Source organism: Hemicordylus capensis, chromosome 15 (assembly GCF_027244095.1).
Source record: "Hemicordylus capensis ecotype Gifberg chromosome 15, rHemCap1.1.pri, whole genome shotgun sequence".
NCBI lineage: Eukaryota > Metazoa > Chordata > Lepidosauria > Squamata > Cordylidae > Hemicordylus > Hemicordylus capensis.
Window position 1 is genome coordinate 19,285,778 of NC_069671.1, and position 24,599 is coordinate 19,310,376.

General features: G+C 48.0%; 1 protein-coding gene across 5 annotated transcripts; it reads right to left on the reverse strand.

Annotated features, from left to right (window-relative positions):
- Positions 1–324: 324 nt before the first annotated feature.
- Positions 325–24,390, reverse strand: GGT5 (gamma-glutamyltransferase 5). Of its 5 annotated transcripts, none has more exons than XM_053280385.1 (12): positions 24,055–24,386; positions 14,922–15,052; positions 13,547–13,636; positions 12,011–12,206; positions 10,792–10,952; positions 9,171–9,317; positions 8,159–8,295; positions 6,375–6,565; positions 4,151–4,248; positions 2,901–3,013; positions 2,157–2,267; positions 325–906 (listed from the first exon to the last, which is right to left on the reverse strand). In XM_053280385.1, exons 1-12 carry the CDS (start codon positions 24,216–24,218, stop codon positions 760–762), a joined length of 1,686 nt encoding a protein of 561 aa, XP_053136360.1. In that variant the 5' UTR covers positions 24,219–24,386; the 3' UTR covers positions 325–759. The 5 variants fall into 5 exon arrangements, 4 of the variants coding, with proteins under 4 accessions (XP_053136360.1, XP_053136363.1, XP_053136362.1 ...); XM_053280388.1 differs by lacking the exon at positions 24,055–24,386 and adding an exon at positions 23,560–23,578; XM_053280387.1 differs by lacking the exon at positions 24,055–24,386 and adding an exon at positions 20,990–21,098.
- Positions 24,391–24,599: the final 209 nt, after the last annotated feature.

The following is a 24,599-nucleotide window of genomic DNA, read 5'->3' on the forward strand; positions in this document are numbered from 1 at the left end:
CAGGTGGTTCGCCCGTGCGCCTATGTTCCTTCTATCCATTCATTTGAATTTTGGAGCATGCTCTTCTGAGCTCACTTTAAACACCAACAGACATTTTGTTGTTCTAAGAACTAAGAAAGCTTGTCCCCCAACTCTTCAGACTGGAAAAGCTCTTCAGAATTGCAAAGGTTATTGACTGATTTTGCTCGGAAGCATGAAAAACACCACATTCCCCAAACAACCAAGGTGTTGCTGGCAACAGCCTCAGCAGCCTTTAAAAAACATATTGAGGGCCATTATGAGGACACGGGCTCCATTCAATGAATATTCCCACCCCACCCCACCCCACCTGCCCTTCACAGTGTAGCAGGCCCTAAAATAAGGGTCTGCCTTCCCCTTAAACATTCAATACTTGACAGGTAAGAAGTTCCACATTGGCTCACAGGTCACTCTTTACCCTGAATGCTGCAGCCAGCAGCTACATCCATGCAATCTCATCACACAGCCTGGATGGAAACTTCTGAAACTTGCAAGAAACTAGAATCCAGCTCTGCTTCCTCCTCAGATACTGAGACTGCAATAGAAGGCAGGCACACATGGCTGCTTTTTGGCTCAGTTCTTCATCTTCCATATAGCTGCCCTGAATAGGAATCCATATGCAGTGAGTTCATTTGCTTTGGGTAGGACCCAGACGGGGCTTGCAAAGCCACAAAGCTTCAAATAGGCTTCAAAAATGTCAGGAGGGGGCAGACAGGCTGATCCTCCAGGCCCTCTCCAGTGCTAATAGCCAGATGCTTCCCCTAGCTTCCGTTTGTCAGAGTAGGGGAAGATGCAAGAGCCATCGGTGGAGATGCCTTGCACGACATTTAGTGTCAAATTAGAAACCGCAACCTTGTGTCCCTTTTTGCGCAGTTCCGCCATGATGTCCTGCAAGAAAACCAAGACGAAAGAGTTCAATGTGGCCAGCTGCGGTTTTATCCACAGCTGTTCTGAGACAGTAAATTGCAAAATGGCCTTGCCCTGCGGCAAAATGGAGCAGCCATCTCAGGCAGTGGATTTGGGGGACTATTAAATGGCAGCAGTGGAGTGGGAGGCAGGTGGTCTGATCCACAGGGCCCACTTTGCCAGGAAGCTCCCCTGCTTGAGCCCCACAGAAGTGAAGAGGAGCAGAGCAAGGGCATGAGGAAAGACTGTACAGAACTGGTGAAGGCCAACAACCTGGATGGCTTTAGGGGGGTTTGGATAACTTCATGGAGGAGAGGTCTATCAATGGCTACTAGTTGGAGGTCTATAGGTCACCTCCAGCCTCAAAGGCAGGATGCCTCTGGGTACCAGTTGCAGGGGAGTGACAGCAGGAGAGAGGGCAGGCCCCTTTCAACTCCTGCCTATAGGCTCCCAGTGGCATCTGGTGGGCCACTGTGCAAAACAGGATGCTGGACTAGATGGGCCTCCTTGAGCCTGATACAGCAGGGCTGTTCTTACATTTTTATGGGGCTGCATGTGAAGGTAAACCGCCCTGAGCCATTTTTGGAAGGGCGGTATATAAATCAAAATATAAATCAAATAAATAAATGAAGGTGCACACCTGTACTATTTGGTGACCTTCCTTTTAAATAATTCAATACAAACTACGCCACCCAGAATATATTCTAACCAGTCCCAACATTTGCATCTTTGCATCACACAAGGCAAGACTCAGAGTAAATTAGTCCTGTCTAAGCACTACTGAAATAAGACATCTTGAATAATTTAAATGGTCCTTAGTCATGACTCATTTAGTCTGGATCCTGCAACTGATGTAAACCTCTTCTTCCAATGGTTTGTAAATAAAGTCCACAAACAATGTAACAAACTTGGAACAGGGGTGTAGATCTGTCCAAGCATTTGAGTCCCCCCTGCTCACTTGACTCAATGCACTTATCCTCAGAGTGTTTTTGTTTTCTAACCGTGTTTCCCGCCCCTGTGCTTTTCTGCCCCCCAAAACATACTTTTCTCCCCACAAAGTATCTTCTCTCCTCCTCGCAAAATTCAAGTGAAGAGTTACTCCTTAAGCTTTCCCCTCTGCCTGCACCCCATTATGGAAGCCATGTATTCCGAGAAGATGTAATTGTAATGGGCCTATAATATTTCCGAGAGGCATCTCAGTTAACAGAGTGGAGGCTGGTCACATCTCTCACCAGACTAAAGTTCTTCTCAACCTCTATCTGGTTGTTCCAGGAGGCATAGAGAATAGGAGCTGCAATAGCGCTGTCCAGATCATAGCCAAACCACAACTTGTTGGTGATTGCCTGTAACAGAAGGAGGTTTTGCGGAATGAACAGATACTATCCACGACAGCTAAACCAGACTTCTATGTTCAGAGGCAGTGGTTTCACAGGTTACTCTTTCCCCTGAATGTTATAGCCAGCAGCTACATGCAATCTCAACACATAGCCTGGATGGAAGTTTAAAAGACATTCTCCTGGGCAGAACATAACATAATATTTAGGACTGGTTTTATTCAGATAGATAGGAACATAGGAAGCTGCCATATACTGAGTCAGACCATTGGTCTGTCTAGCTCAGTATTGTCTGCACAGACTGGCAGAGGCTTGTCCAAGGTTGCAGGCAGGAATCTCTCTCAGCCCTATCTTAGAGATGCTGCCAGGGAGGGAATTTGGAACTTTCTGCATGCAAGCATGAAGATGCTCTTCCCAGAGCAGCCCAATCTCCTAAGGGGAATATCTTACAGTGCTCACATGTAGTCTCCCATTCAAATGCAAACTAGGGCATTTGGGGGACAGTTCATGCTTCCCACAGCAAGAGCAGCTCTCATCTCTCTGATGTGTTGTGGATTTTGCAAATTTGTCAACTTGCATGGAACTGGAAATTTGGTTTCAGTTGTACAGGCCAAGGTTAGGGGTCAAGAGTTGCCTACTCACCAGGGCTACAGCAGGGACAATTAGGAGCCCACCTGAGCCTCCGATCACCAGCTTAGACTGGCCGTTCTTGGAAATGAGAATGGATGGCGTCATGGAGGAAGGGGGCATCTCTCCTAAAGAAAAAACCACACACACACACACACACACACACACACACACACACACACACACAGGATGAAAGCGTTAGCTACTCATAAATTCCTTTTTAAAAGCAACGCCCTGTACATGTGGTGTTTAGGATATCGAGTTTTGCAAAATAGCAGCGTGCCAGAATGTTAGCCCGAGATAAGGCACAATTTCATTCATTATGAAATGATGGCCCTGGCTTGCATTTGAATGGGAGACTACATGTGTGAGTGCTGTAAGATATTCCCCTTAGGGAATGGGGCCGCTCTGGGAAGAGCAGAAGGTTCCAAGTTCCCTCTCTGGCAGCATCTCCAAGAGAGGGCTGAGAAAGACTCTTGCCTGTAACTTTGGAGAAGCCACTGCCAGTCTGTGTAGACGATACTGAGCTAGATAGACCAATGGTCTGACTCAGTATGAGGCTGCTTCCTATGGCTTATTCTCTTCAAGAACCATGTTGTCATCCCTCAATCTAGGTTTTTAGCTCTCATTAGAAAGGTAACCCAAAAAAGTGAAAAGTAATCCTATAGTTCTTGTGAGAAGATAGCCAATTGGGGCCAAACTTCCAGATTGTTGGAATTACAGGAATTACTGGATGATTTCTAGCCAGAAAATAAAAAGTTAATGTTACCTTTAACTTCTGAAGGGGGGTGGGCATGGAGAAATTGATAGGTTAATCAATTCCTGCATGCCAGCAGGTGCATACTTCTCTCCTTCCCAAGTGCATGTAACCCAGCTTTCTCATCCAGCAGGGATAGCAAAAATCAAGTTTCTTATTTAATGTAAGCCTAAAGTAAAGTTTGTTACACTGATGGCTTGTGACTCTGTCTGAATTCCTCAGAAACATCTCTGCTGGCACAGGTGTCCTGAGACAGCATGAAGAACAGACACACTGGCCTCTGCCCCAGGCTGTCAGGTTAGGGCTGCTGGGTGAAGGTTTTCATCACAAGCCGTCTTGGAGAGCATTTGATCAAAAGCTGGGGTATTCATTTTCTAAACAAACAATCCTCTTAAATTTTTAGCATTGTCGCTATCTTGATTCAGCATCCCCAAATCAGAACACTTTATCCTTCTCCTACACAAGTGGTTTTGGAGCATATTCCTCGGCAGTGGGGTGGGGGGCTTACCTGGAGATATCTTTCTGCTTGATCGTTTCATGCAGAAGTCAGCAAGTTCGTTATTTAAAATAATCCCAGTTTTTTCAGAATATACCATAGAGCCAAATCTAAGCATGGGGGAAGAACACAGATGTGAGCTCATCACCACAAGATGGTTATTTATATACACCTTTCTTAAAAGAACAAATAATTCTCATAGGAAAAGAATGAAAAGAGGATTCTCTGCCCCCAAAGGTATTATGTAATGCAAGAGCCCTCTCCAGCTGTATTTCTGCCTGGGGTGGGGTGGGAGGAAGAGTTATAAGTGTCAGGAAAGAAGAGGGCTGAACAACCCACCCTACTAGCCCCCCTGCCCCCCCATTCCCAAAGCCAGACTCCTACAGTGACTTCTCATTTTTTGAAAGTGGGGTTGTGAGGAAGAATAATAGAATTGCCTGTCCTAAACAGGGCATCAAAAGATGAAGTCAACTGCCTGCAGAGGAACCTCTTTCTTGTGCGCAGTCTTGGAGCTTTCCAGATTAAACCCTACAACAGGGTCACTACTGATCTGCTAAGTGTGCTTCCGTACTTTCTGTGTTGTGACACTGCAGTTGCTGTGCTGACAGCAAGGTTCTGTGTTTTCTGTAGCTGTATTTTCCCGTTGTAGGTGTTTTGCGCAAGCTAGAAAAGACTGCTCCCCTTACTGGTGGCTTTGCACAAAAAACAGCTGGACCTTCTATTTATGTTTCAATGCAATCCTGCCAAGCCACATTTTACCTAAGCGCTTTCCAAATTACTCGCCAGAACAGGGGTAAAATGCTTCAACTTGGCAGGATCGTATTGAAAACAACCCCCAGAATCTCTACCTCCTACAACAGGAAAATACAGCTATTTTTCTGCAATGGACTTGCAACATTGTAGCACTACAATGCAAAGATAAAACCTGAAAGAAGGCATCAGAAATGTGGACGGCACCTTGCTGTCAGCGCAGAGACAGCAGTGTCACACAACACAGGAAGTACAGAAGCACACTTAGCAGATCTGTCGTGACCCTGTTGTAGGGTCTAATCTGGAAAGTGCCCCAGCAGCAGTTAGTCCACTCTTTCCTGGACTGGAAAGAGGCAAATCCAGAGAAGCGACTTGCACAGCAATACAACGGGCAACCTCCTCCAATATCAGTCATTTTGCAGCGTCTGCATTTGAAGAGATAGGACAATCAGCAGAGGAGCTGTGCTGGCACAGGACTCTCCGTTACCCCGCTCGCTACGATTCCACTGCCTCCTTTGCTGCCCCAGGACAGCTCCCTGCTCACGCCCAACCCCCCTGGGTCGCTTTGGAGGATCTCAGCTCACCTCAAGCCTTTTTGCCTATCTGCACTCAACGGAAAGGGGGCTACTCTCCCAGCCCAGCCTGCTGCCCTCCCCAGCACAAGGGCTTCATTGGAACAATCCGGCAGCAGTCTCTCTGGAGTCAAGGCAAAAGCTGCTCCTCACAGGGATGTGCACGAATCGGTTTTTTCAATTCGATTTGTACCCGAATCAAATCACCCCCGATTTGTTTTGGGTCCAAATCTGGCCAGCTAGCACAGGGGCGATTTGTTTTGTCTACAAATCTCCCAAAACAGGTAGATTCGGGTACAAATCATTTTGTACCCAAATCAGTTTGCACAGACAGCAGGTGCAGGCAGTGATTCTCTCAGCTGCAGGAAGCGGGTGAAAAAAATTCCCTTCTCTTTTCCTCAGTCAGGAAAGCAGGAACAAAAAGCAGAGAATCCACTCCTGTCACCTTAAGTACATTTGAAAATCCCTCCTTCGAACTCCCCCCACCCTTGTTCCTTCCCCTAGCCAATGCGGTATCAGTCACCCTTGGCAACACAAGATTTGAATGGAAATGAGCCAATCTGGAACCGGGGGGGGGGGAATTGCCAGCCGATCGCTGCACACTGTAAGTCACCAATCTGAAGCTTGGGAGGGCGGGATTTTCAAAACAATTTTCTGACACAAAATGGAGACCGTAAGAGAGAGCGCCACAAAATGGAGGTCCGAATCTACAAAATTTTCAGGTCCAAAATCTGGTCGATTTGTTTTGGACCCGAATCTGGCCAGCTTAGCTAGCACAGGGGCGATTTGTTTTGTCCACAAATCTCCCCAAACAGGTAGATTTCGGGTACAAACAGTTTTGTACCCAAATCAAATCACACACCCCTTGCTCCTAACTCTCCTTTGCTGGCATGTCTTAGCCACTTCCCACTTACGGGTGGTTGATGGTGCTGGTGACTGAGACAGCGCTCCCATCTGCGGCAACGACAGAGACATGAGCGGTGCCGAAACTCGCCATTCTCAGCTGTGGGTTGTTGTAATGGGAAGCTGAATGGTCCCCTCTCTCGTCGATCAGCTGCCTTATGTGGTCAGCAAAGGGCTCCGATATCAGAGCACGTACAATTCCCTAAGCAGAGAGTGTATCTCAGTCAGGGGGAAAAGGAGACAGTAGCCAACATACCAAGGAAAGTTACTCAAAGTTTCCCAATGAAATTTAAAAGTTCAGCATTTCAGAAGTTATGTCAGCCAGTGAGCAAGTTCTCCCAAGGACTAAATCTACACAGCACTGGTATTTGCAACAGCTTAGCTCTGTTTTAAAAACAAATAAATTGAATCTTGATCATTCAACAAGCAGAGCAAGAATCATTATTTTGCTGATTAAACATACATAAGATATTGTGCTGCAGTTCAAGCTAAGCTTTGCAAGAGGTGTTTTGTCAGAAATGAGCTTTAAAACATCTCTTCTTAAAGACTTGTGTACCACCATGGGTGGCATACCGCCATGGCAGGAAATTTTCCAGAGGGTGGGCAGCAAAAGTATATATTTACCTTTAAAGAGCTGTAAATTGCTCTGCATTACTCTGGGCATGAATCCCCCTTACTACAGACACTCATGAATATCAGTCCTACCCTCCTCAAACTGGAAGAGGATTGGGGCTGGAAGACCTAGGTAAATGTGGGGATGGCCATGTTGTAAGCAAGTACAATATGCAAGGCTGTAGAATGTTAGTGTCCGCATAGCATGAAGTTAAGGGATGTGCCTCAACTGGCAATTTTCATGCTTCGTCTTGCTGATGTGCATTACCTCATGATGATTCAGTCACGTGCCAGCATACCCACCTGCCCTGAGATGTGTGTTACTATCTGCATCCTCTATTTGTCTCTTCGCACTATCCAATGCTCACAGCTACTATTGTCATCTTCTCCAATTCAAATGAAAGCATATATAGAGCAAGCAGAGAATTAGTATGTAGCTGTTTGGCCAACAGAGTTTCCTGGGTCTCCAGAACTATGGAGGAAGAGTACTACATTTGCCATTGATGTGGGCACGTAACTGCACTTCAGAATTAAATACAGGCGCACTCACAAACTGGTAGTGGCTATTTTTCGTTTGGGGAAAAGGTTCCACTAGGGAAGCTTCAATATATCAGAAAGATGTGAGCTGCACAAACTACTCTGTGTTAAATGATGCATTAAAATGGAAGCTTTGAAACCTCCTAAATGTTAGGAACATGCAACTGATTTAAACAAACACAAGCAAAGGAGAATAAGGAGAACTCTGCAACATCCTTGGAAACGTTACCTACCCTTAACTGCCCAAAGGGGACATGCTAGGTGGGCAGAATCTAGGCTGGTCAGCCATGGCTAAGCACCACTGATATCAATGAGACAAGTCCCATTAATTTTGATGAGTCTTACCTTAACTGAACAGTCACTCCTGTGGTTTTAGTCAAGAAAAGGAGGAGACTCTCCTACAACCACTTCCTCCACACCCCTCTTATCTTCCCCCACCAGCAGTAGGGTTCTTTCTCCTTGGTGACACAGTGGAGACCCAAACTTGAGCCGTTTGGAACTTGAACACTCGAATGTGTTTTATTCTTCGATTCTTTTTAGACGCATGCATGTCTCTAAATTATTTTGCTCCAGCATTGGGGTGCAACAGGCTACAGCATTTAAGCAAATAAGCTCACAAAAGGGCCTTCTTCCAAAGTCCACCTACCTCTTTTATTTTGGAAAATTCCAGGTCTTCCACTTTTGCTCTCTGGCCATTGGCAAACTTCAAGGTTTCGGCAATATAGTGGAAAGCCTCTGCCTTCCTGACAGGTGTGCTCATATACTCCTTGGTGAAGTTGAACCCTAAGAGGTAGGAAGAGTTGGCAGTGAGTGCTCAGGAAGAAGGCAAGCAAGCAAACTCGCGCAATGTTGTTTCTGCCTCCTATGAAACAGACAGCTGACAACATCTGGCCTTTCTTTAGTGCCTACATGCAAGCCAATGGAAAGGTTCCAATTTCACAGGCCACAGGTGTGTGTGTATATATATATATATATATATATATATATATATATATATATAGCACTTGCTAAACACTGCTCTACAACTCCTGACAGCTCTTTCCATGGGTAGCGAACAAGAATAGAACTAGCCACTTGTTCATTTGCAGGAGCTAAATTAATCCGAACGTACGCCCCTCCAGAACTGCCAGTTTATAGTCATTGACATTGAGCTTTCACAAGAAGACAGGGCAAGAAAACAACCTTCCCTGTGCTACAGACCAGGATCTGGACTGGAGGAGAGCTGGTCTTGTTGCAAGTCTTGGTTGCAAGCATGAATGGTCCCCTTTGCTAAGCAGGGTCCACCCTGGTCTGCATTTTGATGGGAGACTACATTTGTGAGCACTGTAAAATATTCCCCTTTAGGGGATGGGGCCGCTCTGGGAAGAGCACCTGCCTGCTTTCACGCAGAAGGTTCCAAGTTCCCTCCCCGGCAGCATCTCCAGGCAGGGCTGAGAGAGATTCCTGCCTGCAACCTTGGAGATGCTGCTACCAGTTTGGGTCAATAATACTGAGCTAGGTGTACCAAGGGACTGACTCGGTAGAAGGCAGCTTCCTGTGTTCCTATGGGCCATGGTCATCATTTGCAATGAAGGCTGTAATTCTTCTCCACTCCCCAAATGTCTTTCTGCCCAAAGAGCAGCACACAACTGGCCAGAGGTCTCCCTTTATCTAGTTACCTTTGAGGACATTGAGGATAAAGAGGATAAGGGGGCCTGCTGCCGGCTGGGGGGCAGAGTACATGACATATTCCCCCAGTGAAATATTCACGGGTTTCACCACTTTGGCACGATAATTCTTGAGGTCCTCCAATGTCAATCTCCCACCTAGAAAACAAGGCGGAAGTGAAAAACTCTTACAATACATACCATTACTTTAGTCTGGTTTTTACTGCTGTGTGCAATGATTTTTCTGTTCAATTGTTCACATTTTACTATGTTTCTGGTTTGTTTTGTTTCGAATGAAAGTTGTATGGTGAGAAAAAGGGTGCAAACTTTTTCAGAATGGAAGGAAAGGGTGTGGGCTTACTACTGTTACATCAAAGGCAACAAAACAAAGAAGGCCGGAAAAGTCAGCTGGGAGGCAGTCTAAAAAGGGAAGGCAGAGACTAAAACAGGCAAGAGTGAGCTCTTCTTGTAGGCATATGCATATGCATTTTTAGGATGCTGGGAGACTAAGAAGTTTGCCTGCATCCTCCTTGGCAGTGCTACTGCAGGGATGCACAGGCTCCAGGCTGCTGTGATATATTTTATTTAAAATATTTATATCCCAACCCTTAATCAAAGTGGATTAATTGAAAATTGATCAGTTTTTTAAAAACTGGGAAGTGGCTAACAGCTTTTGTCTTTAAAATCACATCAGTAACGCACAGGACACAAACATGGCAGAAGAAAAAACTAATCATTAGCAAATTAAAAGCTGGAGAAAACAGCCCTTTGCTTTTAGTTAGAACCTCTGAGACCTAACACCACTTGGAGCAAGATTCAAAATTGCTAGTCCAGGAATCGAGGCAATAACCAAGTGCATCTCAGAAGCCCTTGGCTCAGAGAAATGAATTTGTACTTGTACACACACACACTCAACTCTACCTTGAGTTATTACTGATCAGGGATCGAAACACCACACTCCAGAAATCAGCCGGTAGTGCTACACAAATCTTGTGAAAAGCTGCCAATTCATTTATTCTGGACATGCACACCCTTGTCCTCTGCCCACATGATTGTCAAGGGGGTTTACAAAAGAATACAATACTATAACGAGCTGTCCACCAGCTACCTTTGTTTATCCAGCCAGTAGCAGAGCATGGCACAAGGGCACACAGTACAGCCACCTTGCTGAAATGAAACAGCTCTTGGCATGGTCAGCGCCCGGATGGGAGACCCATGGATGCCACCTTTGGTGATGGTGCTGTGGCTTTGCATGCAGAAGGCCCCAGGTTCAATCCCACCCTGGCAGCATCTCCAGGTAGGGCTGGGAAAGACTCCTGGCTGAATCCCTGCAGCTGCTCAAATGTGCATTTTTTCCAGACTCAGTTGGGGGGACGGGACTTGGGAAAACAGGACATGATGAGGTGGCCCTTCCTCAGGCAGCAGATTACTTGCTGGCCAGCAAGATGCCCTCCTGCTTTAGAAGAGGAAAAGAGGGAAGGAGGATGTGAGCCGGGAGCACCCTACCTCTGGGCTTGAGTTGTCACTGTAACGGGATTCCACAGTGCCTTAAATCAGGTGCTTTAAGTTAATTCAGAGCCTTGGCAGGCACTGAAGGAGACCATGCCAACGAAGAGGCACAATAGCTGCCTACCTTGCTCCTGTACGTCCCTCACCAACTCTTCTGCCGTCTTCCCCATGTAAAATTCGTCAGTTCCATTTTCTGCCACAGCCTTCAGGGTTTTCACCAGGGCTGGCCAGTGGAGGGTTTCCCCAGTTGTCATCATGGCGCCTCGGCCATTGAGAAACAGTTTGCTGTGAGTGAGAGAGAAAGGATGCCCTGCGTCAGCTGCTGACTTGGATTCCAACAAGAGTGGAATTTGCAAAAGGGATTCAGGGCCAGCTCGAGATCTGAGGGGGCCTTTTGGCAAGTGACCCCTGGTGGGTCCCTTCCTACCTGGGTGGCCCCTTCCCCTTAGGGTGGTGGAGGATGCAGTGCCACATGGTTCACTGTGCGGGGGGACATGGACCACATTTGCCACCTAGCATGCTGTTGCTGGACTACTGCAAGGGAAAGAAACGTGCATCTATTGCCATGGCAAAGGGAAGTGGGCCACCGAAGTAGGAGAGATCCCAGAGGGCATCTGTCTGCGGGACCCCTCAGATCTGGAGCAAGTCCTACAGCAATGGCTCTCAGAGGCCTCAGCTGCTGCTCAAGGTGCTTTGTGCTGGACAGCAGCCCTGCAGGGATTGTTCTTGAGGTCTGACTTATTAGCAACTGCAAGTGTGCCAAGTGAGTGAAAAGGGCTGCCCTCCCACCCCTGCAAAGTTTGAACTTGGGAAAGTCCAGCTTCCATTCTGCTTTGGTGATGCAAGAAATCTGCCTGCTTCACCTCAAAACATTTACACTTCTGCACTGCAGAATAATCTCATCTGTTAGAAATCTTGTCATATTCAACAGGCCTGACTCTTTTAGGGTTCTGCCCTACAAGCATGTGTGGACACAAATCCTTGCTAAAGATGGGCTAAATGTACCCATGATGCCAGTTCTTGGATCAGCAGCACTTTTTAGCAGGAGCCATATTTTGAATTGAATGAAGGCTAGGGAACAAGCAACTTTGGTTTCGCCCACCAGGGTACACTCTGAGATACAGGCAGAGATTAGAGGCACAAAATAAGAGAAGGAGGTCCTTGGGATCAGAATTAAGCCCCTACCCTTCTTCTTTTAAGCCTTCTTGTCAAGGCAAAATCAAGGAAGATTTTTCCCATTAGGAACATTATTACTGCTGTTTCCGGGACTCCAGTAAAGAAATATCTAAAGGGGATGAATTGCTACCTATTGTCTGTGACCAGTTTTCATAGGTTTCCCTTACCCCAAGGATGAATTTTTCAAAGCCGGCTGCAACTGTTCGTGGTTGAGGAACTTATTCAAAACCTCAGGAATCTTGATTCCAGCCTCCAGAAGTTGGATGGTTGGTTTAAACAGCCTCCCCCATGGCAACTTGCCATAGCGTTTGTGGGCTTCTTCATAGCCACGAAGCTCTCCTGGAACTGCAATCCACTGAGACCCTACACAAGCAAGATTCATGCTTTTCCATTACCCATATTGCAGTAGCTTCTCCACAGAGAGGTTTTGGAGACACTCCCTGTTTCCTTTCACTGTTAAATGAGTCACTATTCTTTCTGGCAACTGGGGGTGCTCCCAAACTCCATTCCAGTTTTCAAGGACAATCTCAGAATCCCAGCGGAAGAATCCTTCACAATCCCAATTCTCATTCAAAGTAGTAGGGATCTAGTCCTCATGCTTGTATACGGAAGCAGGGAGGAACAGAAATCTCATGGCTTTATGACCTCAGGCTCATTCACCAGAAAGGAGCTGGCTGTGAGGATGGCAAGGTAAGAGAGGTGCCAAAGAGGAATTATTTTTGCCAGGGGTCCCAGTTGCCGACAATGCCCCCACCTACAAGCAAGAGCCTCCGTGATTCATCCTCAGAACAGTGGGAGATGTGCAATGCTAGCATTGAGTTGCAGGCCAATGGGACACTGTAGACCAGGCCTCCTCAATTTAGGCCCCCCCCCCAGTGTTTTTGGACTACAACTTCCATAATCCCCAGCCCCAGTGGTCAACAGACAGGGATTATGGGAGTTGTAGGCCAACATCTGCAGGAGGGCCAAAGTTGAGCAGCCCTGGAGTAGACGTTGGAAGACACTACGGTCTGACTAAACATGCCCGCCCTGGGGTTGCCAGTTGTCAGGGTTAAAAAATGGGTAAAATAGTGCTAGTACACTGGACTGGGTGCTGCTGCTGTTGTTTTATTGTAATTATAAAAATTGCCCAGGGTGCTTTCCAGATTACCTGCTCAACAGCAGTAAAACGCTTTGGTGTTGGGCAGAGCACATTGAAACCATAAACAAAGGCTGTTGTGCAACACCACCAGCAGGGGGGCAGTCTTGCAAAAATTCCACAATGGGTAAATGCAGCTATTTATTTGCGGCACGCATGCGACGTTATAGGACTATAATAATGTGGCAATAAAATCCGAAAGAAGGCATTGGAACTGTGAATGGCACCTTGCTGTCAGCGCAGGGACTGCGGTGTCACAACACAGGAAGTATGGAAGCACACTTTGCAGATCCGTAGTGACACTGTGGTAAGGGTTAATCTGGAAAGTGCCCAGGATGGGGAAAGCACAGCCGGGCACAGGAAGTGTAAGAATGCAATGATATCATCGAGATCTTCCAGAGAGTGAGTGAAATGTGGAAAATTCCAAAGAAAAGGAGTAGTGCGCAAGCAATCAAGGTGTGCCCTGTGAGAAGGGAGGGCCTTTTCCACCCACACCAATTCTCCTCCCAACCTCACCCTCTCTCATCCTTAGATAAAGGAATTTTGTCTCTGGTTCTATGGTTACCTGGTAGGAAAGTCAGACGACACTGATTCAGCAAGCTTTCCGTCATGTTTTGGGGGGCTGTCTCACGGGCATTGATCACCTCGACTGTTCCTGGAAATAAAGAGAGGAAACCTCCCTGTAGCCTCAGCCTAGTGCTGGAGGTTTTATTCCAAGCATCGTTTGCTCAAAATCGTGGAGGAGTAGGGCATCCAATGACCCTTGAATTATACATATGAATTATGCAGCTCAGTGCAGGCTCCAGAGGAGGATGGTCTCTGGTCAACATGGCCACAGTTGATGAGCCAGGCCCACAAATTTTGGCCATCGGTACCATAAGTGGTGCAGCGGGGAAATGCTTGACTAACAAACAGAAGGTTGCCGGTTTGAATCCCCACTGGTACTATATTGGGCAGCAGAGACATAGGAAGATGCTGAAAGGCATCATCTCATACTGCACGAGAGATGGCAATGGTCAAGCCCTCCTGTATTCTACCAAAGAAAACCACAGGGCTCTGTGGGCGCCAGGAGTCGAAATCGACTCGATGGCTCACCTTACCTTTTACCATCTCAGGCGACAAATGCCCATTGTGATTTTGGGCAACATCTACCCCCTAGAGATAGAAAACAGGTGAGATCACATTGATATAGCTTTCTCTGTGTTCTCCCCGCTTCTTTATCCCGGCCCCCAAACAATTAGGGTAAAATTGCAGTCATTTTTGCACAGAGGGAAGGGCCAGGGTAGAGCTCTGCTAGGATAACAACGGACAACTTCCTGCACTCTCTCCATGGAACAATCTTTGGAGAACATTCCTGCAAACGGACATTTCCATTCCTCTGGCAACATCGATAAAATGTGTGTTTTAAAATCTTTTAAAAGCTTTTAAAACAGCATTGCAAATTTGGACACTGCAGGCTTGAGGGTCAGGACTATCAATGCATGATAACACAATGGAAGCATTGTGATGCTATCAGTTTTTCATCTTTATTTATTTATCATATTTTTATACCGCCTGATAGATAAATCCCTAGGCAGTGTGCAGGGCTTTAGGAGTGCAGGGCTTGTCAAAAATCACAACGAGCATTCTTCTCCGCAGATGTACCAATCACCCCAGCTGTCTCATGGATTACCACCACCACCACCACATTTCCCCAATTTTGCCCAGACCATAATTTAATTTCCCTTCAAACACTTAAAACAACATGCTACCAAGACATACGGTTGCATTGTTACGGCTTGTAAGAGCAGGATTTAATACATGCCACACAGAATTGCTGCAGAAAGCAAACTACTCTTGATCTCCCAGAGACAGCCTTGACCACCCCTTGGATGCCTCCACCCACTGATCTGATATTCCCCTACGGAGTAGCATTCCCCTACAGGTATAGCCGGCCATACCTGTGGTTGCGTTATAAATGGTAAAGATGACACCTCCCCCCAAGCCCATGCTCTGAGGGTTCAGGACCGAGGTGCAGATCAAGGCAGCAATGGCAGCATCTACAGCAGAGCCGTCACATAGCAAGATATCCCTGTTGGGCACAAAGGAGGGAGGGAGGAGAGAAAGAATTTAACAATCAGAACACAAAGAAGAGAAGGTAGAACAGCTTCCTTACTAAAAATGGAGAGATGTGTGGACAAACACATGGAGAGATGTGTGGACAAACTGGGATGTCATGGATGCTAGAGGGAACTACCACCTCCCCAAATAGATATTGGTAGAACACAGGAAGCTGCCTTATGCTGAGTCAGACCAATCGTCCACCTAGTTCAGTATTGTCTACACTGACTGGCAGCGGCTTCTCCGAGGTTGCAGGCAGGAGTTTCTCCCAGCCCTATCGGGAGATGCTGCCAGGGAGGGAACCTGGAACCCTCTGCATGCAGGTGCTCTTCCCAGAGCTGCCCCATCCCCTAAAGGGAATACCTTATAGTGTTCATGCATGTAGTCCCCCATTCAAATGCAAACCAGAGTGGACCCTGCTTAGCAAAGGGGACCTTTCATGCTTGCTGCCACAAGACCAGCTCCCCTCCTAGGGTTCCTGATCTTGGGTCCTCGGCTGTTGACTACCATATTCCCCAGGAACTATTGCCTTGGTGGCGGAGGGTGATGGAAGCTATAGTCCAACAGTATCTGGGGCCCTAAGACTGAGGACCCTTGACCTAATCTGTAGTTTGGCCCTCAGGTTCTGGGCAACAGGAACACTGAAGCTCCCAGGGAAACTCATTTTAACAGCACTGGCAATGAAATTGGGTGGTGGAAGCCAGCCCCCGTGAGACCTCGTTGAAATTGATTTCTGCACATCTGGGAATGATGTGGATGAGTGTTACACAAGCAGTGTCAACACCAGCCAATTTTCTTCTCCCTTAAAAAGAAAAAAACCCCAGAGGAAACGCAACATGAAATCCAAGCCAGCCTTCTTAACCAGCTCACGATGCTTCACAAAAACCAATCAGACGAAAGTGACAAGGATGGTGACGACAGCTAAACAGACGAACAAGGTCTTTGTCATTTCTGATCACACAAGGCTGGTCGGTGTATCCAGCAGCCGCCTCGGGTACCAGAACTTGGGGGGCAGGTGGCCATGGAGGTGGCGACCACTGCCCCCTGCAGTGAATAGCCCAGGCAGCTGGGGTGGGGGCAGGTGGTGATGAAGCAGATTATACTGTTAAGAATTTGTTAAAATGTCCCATGGCTGCTGCCCTGCTCCACATGGAGTCCACTCCTTTTCAGCTGGTGGGTGCACCAAGGTGCCTCTTTGCTCCGTGAGCAGGGGAAAATATGCCTAATATACCTAATCTCGCAGCTGCTAAAAGGTAGGCTTGAGCTACCATAAATGAATAGGGAGGAGAGCTGGTCTTGTGGCAGCAAGCCTGACTTGTCCCTTTAGCTAAGCAGGGCCCACCCTGGTTGCATTTGAATGGGAGACCACATGTGAGCACTGTAAAATATTCCCTTCAGGGGATGAAGCCACTCTGGGAAGATCAGAAGGTTCCAAGTTCCCTCCCTGGCAGCATCTCCAAGATAGGGCTGAGAGAGACTCCTGCCTGCAACCTTGGAGAAGCTGCTGCCAGTCTGTGAAGACAGTACTAAGCTAGATAGACCAATAGTCTGACTCAGTATATGGCAGCTTCCTATGTTCACTTTCGCCATTGCTCCTGTCCCCTCCCCACCAGTACTGCTCCAGTTACTACTTTCCCTGCTCCCGTCCTGACATCCAGCCCCCAGACAGTTGGAAGCAGAACAGAAATTGAGAGGGAGCACGTGGGAGCCGTGTACTACTGAGATAACCCCATGCCTCTGTGGCAAACACAGGCCATCATCTCCTCCTTAGCTACACCCGGGAATCCAAAGCAACATAATTCACCATCCAATTTCCATGTGGTTTATTGTTTGAGTATCTGAGTCCAATTTGTACTTGGCACCAAAGCTCATGAGGATTGAAGGAGCAGGAAAAGAGTTCAGCAACAGAAACACAGGAAGGAAGAAGTGCTGTAGTTATACTTGAGAACAACAGCATGTCACTGCTCTTATCTGGAGGGGTCAGGACGGACACACACTTAAGTCTTTTCACATGATGAGTTGATCGCTCACAGGATATGCCTCATCGTAGATGCTCATTAAGACAAGGTCAATACCCGGCAAGCAGCCGAATCAAGCCACGAGACACTCAGCCCAGCAAGATTTAGGGGAAGTTTCAAGACTCCTGGCCTCATACTTCATGTTGTGACTGAGCTCCCATGGGGATCATTTGTGGCTTTTAAAATCTGCAAGCCCTTAATGAGGAGGAGTGTATCACTTTATTGGAAGTGGCTGAGAAACACTGAAAACACGTAGCAAACCCATTGGCGAGAAGGGGGTTATCTTGATGTAGAGGAAGCACACCAGGAAAATAATTAAGGGGCTCATTGATGAAGGCTCAACCTTCCCGTATAAAGCAACATTCTGGGCAGCTGCAGCTCCAGACAGGGTGAGCCACTCAGAAAGAGGAAATTCTCCTCCCCCAGCTGCAAGGCTTAGTGAGATATCATACAGATCCAAGTACAGCCAACTTTCTCCCGTGTGGACAGCAAGCCAGGAGCGACTCTCGAACTAGTTTGGGAGAGCAAAGCGGTGGCAATGACACCATCCAGAGGCTTTACACTCAGGGCGTATGAGCACGGTGAGCAGTCCCAGAGATAAGAACATAAGAACAGCCCTGTTGGATCAGGCCCAAGGCCTATCTAGTCCATCATCCTGTTTCACACAGCAACCCACCAGATGCCTCTGGGGAGCCCACAGTTAAGAGGTGAGGGCATGTTCTCTCTCTCTCTCCTGCTGTTGCTCCCCTGCAACTGGGATTTGGAGGCATCTTGCCCTCTGAGGCTGGAGTTGGCCCACAGCCACCCGACTAGCAGCCATCGATAGACCTGTCCTCCATGGATTTGTCTAAGCCCCTTTTAAAGCCGACCAAGCTGGTGGCCATCACCACACCCCATGGCAAAAGACTTGCATAGATTAATTATGCACTGTCAATTATGTCAATTCATGATGCCAGATCAATCTGGCAGCCACATTTTGCACCATCTCTCGTTTCCAAATACTTTTCAACGGCAGCCCCACGTAGAGCGCACAGCACCAATTCAAACGCAGCATGGCTACGGCATGGGTGAGAGAGGCCAGGTCAGCCCTCCCAAGGAAGTGTCTCAGCTGGTGCACTCACCGAAGTTGAGCATGTTGCAGAGCAGCTGAAGTTACACCTCAGAGACCCATCCCTCTCAAAAGGCACCTCTTTCCCCAGTTAGCAGGAGCGGGCTGCACAAGAACATCTGGAGGCTTCTTCTGCTTGGCAACGTGCCCCTAACTCCTCAATCTATGTATCAGCTCCGATTTCCCCGAAGCCCTTGCAAGTCATTCATGACCCGGCTGGTTGCTCATGCAGGCTCCCTGTTCTCCTTCCAAGTCAGGGGTGGGTGGCGGGAGTCTATGACATCATATGTAAAGTTTCCTTTTGCAAAAGTCCCCATAAAGGCGTGCAGGGACAAAGATGAGCAACACACACACACACACACACACACACACACACACTCACACTCACACTCACACTCACACAGGCATTCCCTTGAAGCAGCAAGGTGTAATCAGATAGGCTGGCACATGGGCAAGACGCAATGCCCACAAGGCAGGACTTCCCTCCCAGTGACAAGACAATGCCAGCCTGGTGTCTTTGCTAAGGTTTCCCCAAATCTGAAGCAAGCTTCTGCAGCGCTTGGGCTGCTTTCCTGCTCTCTCACAAAACGTTGCCTGCATTCGCACATAACGGGGGACTGGAGGTGCAGGGACCCATGGTTTCCTTACCGTTACGTCTGAACATGTGCAACCCCAGTCCCATCTGTAGCGCAGCTGGAGGTTGCACTGAGGAGACTCAAATTTGAACCCTCTGTTTGTGGTGAGTTCTGCTGCTCCAAACCAAGGGTCCATGGAGCCCCTGTTCCGTCTGAATGCGGCACTGGAGGTTGCATTCAGCCAGACTGGAGTTGAGGGAGGAAGATCCACCCTCTCTCCCGCCTGTGGCTCGGCTTAATACAGCTGCCTAAAGTGGATTTCTGGGGTGGTAGGAAAGAGCTGTTGCTCAAATATTTTGCAGGTCTCCTCAGGCAATGCAGGCTTTGCACCCTTTTTGTAATGCTGCTTGCTTCTCTTTCAGATGTGTCTGTAGGTCTTTACCAGCTAAGCTTGCAGCAGTGATGCTGAACAAAATTTGCATACATTTTCCCTTTAAAAGCCCTACATGTGATCTAGTACTCCAATAGGTGTAGCACAGCCATCATAGGAAGAGGCCTTATACTGAGTCAGACCCTTGGTCCATCTAGCTCAGTACTCTCTGCACAGACTGGCAGTGGCTTCACCCAAGGTTGCAGGCAGGAGTCTCTCTCAGCCCTATCTTGGAGATGCTACCAGGGAGGGAACTTGGGACCTAGATGCTCTTCCCAGAGCAGCTCCATCCCCTGAGGGGAATCTCTTAAGGTGCTCACATGTAATCTCCTATTCACATGCAACCATCTCTGAGATGCTGCCGGGGAGAGACCTTGGAACCTTCTGCTGTACCACCGAATGATGGCCCCATCCCCTAAGGGTAATATCTTACAGCGCTCACATGTAGTCTCCCATTCAAATGCAAACTAGGATGGGCCCTGCTTAGCATGGTGATAATGCATGCTTGTTGCTACCCCAAGGCCAGCTCTCCTCCTTTGCCAAAATAGGAGCTTGGGTTCTCCAGATCAGATCCATTCTTCAGAAGCCTCTTTACTTTTTGAACGGCTCTCTTTTTGCTGTGCCACTGGACTGGCAAAGTAATGGACTTGCAGTGTGTGAACTACACCCCATTATTTGTCAAAGCTCTTTGAAATGCCTCCTCCTGCCAAACATGGAGGAATGTCCGGGTCCAAACGGAAACGTGTCCCCACCCACCTGCAAAGACCGATTTGCAGTGTGTGTCCCCGGCTTGGGAATGTACTTCAAGGGAACGCACTTCAGTGTATGTTTAATTGTAATCAGTCAGAAGGCAGCTTCTCAGAGGCCTCTGGAGGGCCATGTGGAAAACGGGACGCAGGACTAGCAAGACCTCACGCCCGCTCTGGGAAGGCTCTTCTGTTCCGAGGCTCCTTCCAGGCCTGGGATTCTGTTATTGGAAGCCAAGCCTCAGCTGCCAATCTAAGCCAATCCTAGCCAGATGAGGCATCTTCCAGCATTTTGCTGGTGAGCCCAGGCAGTTTCCTGGAAAACAGATTTAGGACAAGAGGCAAAAGAGAAACAGACATGAAGGAACAGAGTGGTGGTTTTGTCTTTGACTATACCTCATTTGATCCCAGTAGAGCATGTTTTAATAAGAGGCAGTGATTGCCAAGTGGCTGGGGAAAGGGGGGAAAAAAAGCACATTTTCATGGCGTGATGATGTACATCTGGATCACTGAAGGCCAAGCCACTCTTAAAGGCACCGGAGCACCAACTATGATCTCACTTAACGGAGCATGTGGGAATCAACACAACAGAGTGCAGTTTTGAATAATGTCACATCCTCCTCTTCATACTCACTACAAACTCAGTGAAACAAGATTTCATTGCCTGCAAGCTTGGAGAAGCTGCAGCCAGAAGCTTCAATAACATACAATGAATATTTATATACTGCTTTTCAACCAAAGTTCCCAAAGCAGTTTACATACAGAAATAAATAAATAAATTAAATGGCTCCCTGTCCCCAAAAGTACTCACAATCTAAAAAGAAATGTAAGAAAGACACCAGCAACAGCCACTGGAGGGATGCTGTGCTGGGGTTGGATAGGGCCAGTTGCTCTCCCCCTACTAATTATGAGAGAATCACCACTTCTAGAATGTGCCTCTTTGCTCAGTTAGCAGGGGACAACACACAGGGCTTCTACCCTGAATCTACTTCAGAGGAGAATATGTGTGTTCACACACCAGCCAAACTTACTCAGAAGTCCCTTCGAGATTCTTGGACCAACTCCACACACAAATCAGGCTTTGTGATGCGAATTCTAGCTTATCTCTATGTATTTCCGAGTTTTTTTAAATGCTGGTTTTAAGCTACTTTTTCTGAAAACACGGAGCAAATAAGGAGAGGCACTGATGTAGAACCGTTAGCATGATAAGAGGGATGTTCTCTTTAGAAATGCAGCTGTAGCTCATTAGGAAGCTCTCCCCCACCCACACGCCACTGGCTAGAAGGAAAACACGGAGCATGCCATGTGAACTTGTTTCCAACAAAATCTGAGAGCAGAGGGGAGGGGATGCTTCCCTCAATGCTGCGAGTGCGATTCGAAGTGGCTTCGCTCAACATTTACCCCGAAGAATGAAGCCAAGTGCAAATAACTCCCAGTCTGGGTAGACAATACTGAGCTAGATGGAACAATGGTCTGACTTGGTATAAGGCACCTTCCTATGTGGGAACATCTTTCATAGGAACATAGCAAGCTTAGCTGCCTTATACGGAGTCAAACACTTGGTCTAATGTTTCAGGCAGGAGTCTTGCCCTGTCCCAAGGATTGAACTTGGGATTTTTTGCATGCAAAAGCAGCTGTTCTAGCATTGAGCTATGGCTCTGAACGATGGCATGACACCAGCGTTGCTTCCAACACTTCCAGTTGATCAAGACTACATAATTGGCTCGTTTGCTCGGCATTGTTACAAGACCAGACACTGGGAAGCAACACTTTTTTTTTACCCTTCTCCAGTCTCACCACATTCCCGGCCTCAGCTCATCCTTGGGCAATAAGTTTCACACAAACCAACAAAAGACAGGGAACAGCTGCTTATGTCCTCCAAGACCCTATTCTGTCATTCTCAAGTTGGGCAAGAAGCGTTCTATAGAACTGAAGATCCCAGAGCAAACAGATTGCCCAAACAGGCAACTGGAGGTCCTCCAGTTTTCCTTGCCTGGAGCACAAGCACTTGGGACAGCGAATGTTCACTGTCAAACATCTTTTTGCCCCAAAGCATCAAGATCTCTGAAGCTTCAGCATCTGGAGAGAGAGAGAGAGATGGGCCAGACAGGGCTTAAGACGGCTGGTTTTACTGTAAAAGACATTGGGGGGGGGGCCACATGGAGAGGAACGCACAGGAGAGCAGCACAGAAGGAGGAGGATGAAAGGACCTGGATCACCCTAAGATTAAGGGAGCTCAGGGAACTGCAAATATTTGCGCTCGATAAGGGTGCTCAACTGCTTTTCAAAGGGAGCTAAAGTAGCCCAGTGGAGGGTTATATGGTCCTAGACAATAGGCTCAGATGAGATACCGGAGGGGGATCCGATCAGCTGACACATGGTATGTCTGACCTCCAGTACACGTTCCTTAGAAGCTTTTAGAGAGGAGGGCACACCACTGCCCAAGATATCTGATCGGTCACACAGCAAAAGACTAACACGTTAATCCTTCTCCTTGAAGCGTCTCCCAGGTCTGGACAAAGAATGGGAGCCCCTGGAGGATTGTGACCGCTGTCAATTCCTCCCTCCACCCCAGGCCCTCCCCAGGGAAGCTGTGTGTGTGTACCCCGTGGAAAGAGACTCTCTTTAAAAGCTGTTGCTCATCTCCAGCCCAAGTCTCTGCTCATCCAGAGGCCAAACATGACACACACACACACACACACACACACACACACCTGCCCCCGAGTCAGACCCCGGAGCTGCTCACTATCTTGAAGCACAAGGCAGAATCACCAGACCACATCAGCTCCAAGCAACAGGGTGGGCAGCACCCTGCACATCTTTAGGAGGGCTTGCATTCGGTCCTGCTGGGAAAGCTGGTGGTTGTTCTGACAGGTGAAGGAAAACCGGGGTCCATATAAAAGCCACAATCCTACAGGGACATTCTCCTGCATGTGTCTTGAAAGGAAGAGTCCTCCAAGCTATAGGAATTAGAAGATCATGGCCCCTTTGCCCAAGGGGCTTACAATCGAAAAAGAAATACAAGGGAGGTACCAGCAGCAGCCCCTAGAAGGGACCCCTCTTCTGGGTTGAATAGGGACAGTTGCTCGCCCGCTGCTCAGTATGAGAAAGGCGCCTCTCAGGTGCCTCTCCACCACCAAAATCACCTTCTCCACCTCTAAATGCCCCCCAGGACAGATGATTGCAGAGTCCGTGCATACAGCAGGCAAGAAAGAGCTTCTCCGGTGTCAAACAGCAAGGGTTTGGGATGTCCCGGTCACTATGAAAAGTTCCCAAAGTGGGTTACAAGCACGTCCCCATTTTCTGCACATGGTGTCTAGAAGGGCTTGGTGTATCAGGTCTATGCTTTGGGGAAGCTGCTGCATAGGTCAATAGGATGCTTTTTCAAGCACAGCACACCCAGCCTAGCCGCTTTCCGAGGGCATTGACTTCTTTGCCTAGTTAATACATGATGAGGCCGCAGCAAAAGTGAGAGCCCACAGCCTGCTAAGCAGTGCGATGTGTCAACAGGCAGCCCCAGGAGGACACATGCTGCGCCTCTAGGGGGTCAGCTGACGACAATGGCACATGTGCCGAAAGGGTTTTGCATCATGGCACTTACACCAGCTCCGAGAGAAAGCTCAGGGATTTAATGGCGACAAGTTCAGCAATTAGCAGCAGGACCCACTTCGTCTTCTGTACTAGATGGCCTTCCTCCCCTGCCTCCAGAAAAGGACCCTGGGATTTCTCCACATCAATATCCAGGGTTGGACATCATTAGTGGGAGGGTCTCAGAAATCCTGCTTGTCTGGGAACAACTAACCAGGTAAAAGCTGCAGTTTAATTTATTTAGAATGAAGCATTTTAAAGACATTATTTTCTTTATGTACAATAATAGGAGAGAGAGAGAGAGAGAGAATTTCCACATGTCCATTAAAATGAGTGTTAAACTGTTTGACTGGCCCACCAAACTTTTAATTAGAGAGAATAAATGAAGGGGGGGGGAGACTTGGCACACCACTTCTGAAACTTCCAGGCAGGCCAAAGAGCTGCATTGGGAGAAGAGCACAAGGCAGGCTTTCCCCCCACCCCCCACCCCCCGCCCCCCGCCACCTACCTGCCAATGTCCGAGCAGATCTTGGCGTCAGCAGCCACAGCTGCGTGCTGGAACCTGTGTGGGCCACACCTGTGTCGGGTCAGGATCAACGCCAGGGCCAGCCCAAGAGCCACCACAGCCAGGCTGAGCACCACCAGGCAGCCCTTCCTCTCCCAGAGAGACATCCTAGCAGTCGTCAGAGAGGGGAGCTCTGCTCCAGCAGCTCGCACTCAGCCTGCCTTCCCTGCAGCCTCACTCTGGGAGGGGTCTCTCCTAAGGAGCTCTGCTTCTCATGGGCTGCCCCACTGTGGACTGGAAGAGGAGTGACCCGCCCCGCCCCTCTCCACTGCTCAGCAGTGAGGAGCTTTCTCTTGGCTGCTGCTGCTGCTTCCACAGACCCAGCATACTTCTGGCTTGACACAGGAGCAGTCTTGGGAAATTTGCAAGAGGCTCTGTTTTCTTTTCGAATTTATGAGAGCAGTTCACGAAGTCCTTCTTCACTGCTGCTCCCATTGCAAAACCTCCAGCCTTTCTGGGATCAGCCTGTCTTGCCTGTTCAACTTGGA

What these genes read in the sequence shown, in the direction of transcription:
- GGT5 (XM_053280385.1), bottom strand. Translation starts at nt 24,218, where the DNA reads ATGTCTCTCTGGGAGAGGAAGGGCTGCCTGGTGGTGCTCAGCCTGGCT. An exon ending in ATCTGCTCGGACATTGGCAG is followed by an intron (nt 15,053 to 24,054) that starts GTAGGTGGCGGG and finishes TGTGCCCAACAG; the next exon opens with GGATATCTTGCTATGTGACG. An exon ending in TATCCTCAATGTCCTCAAAG is followed by an intron (nt 8,296 to 9,170) that starts GTAACTAGATAA and finishes CCTACCTCTTAG; the next exon opens with GGTTCAACTTCACCAAGGAG.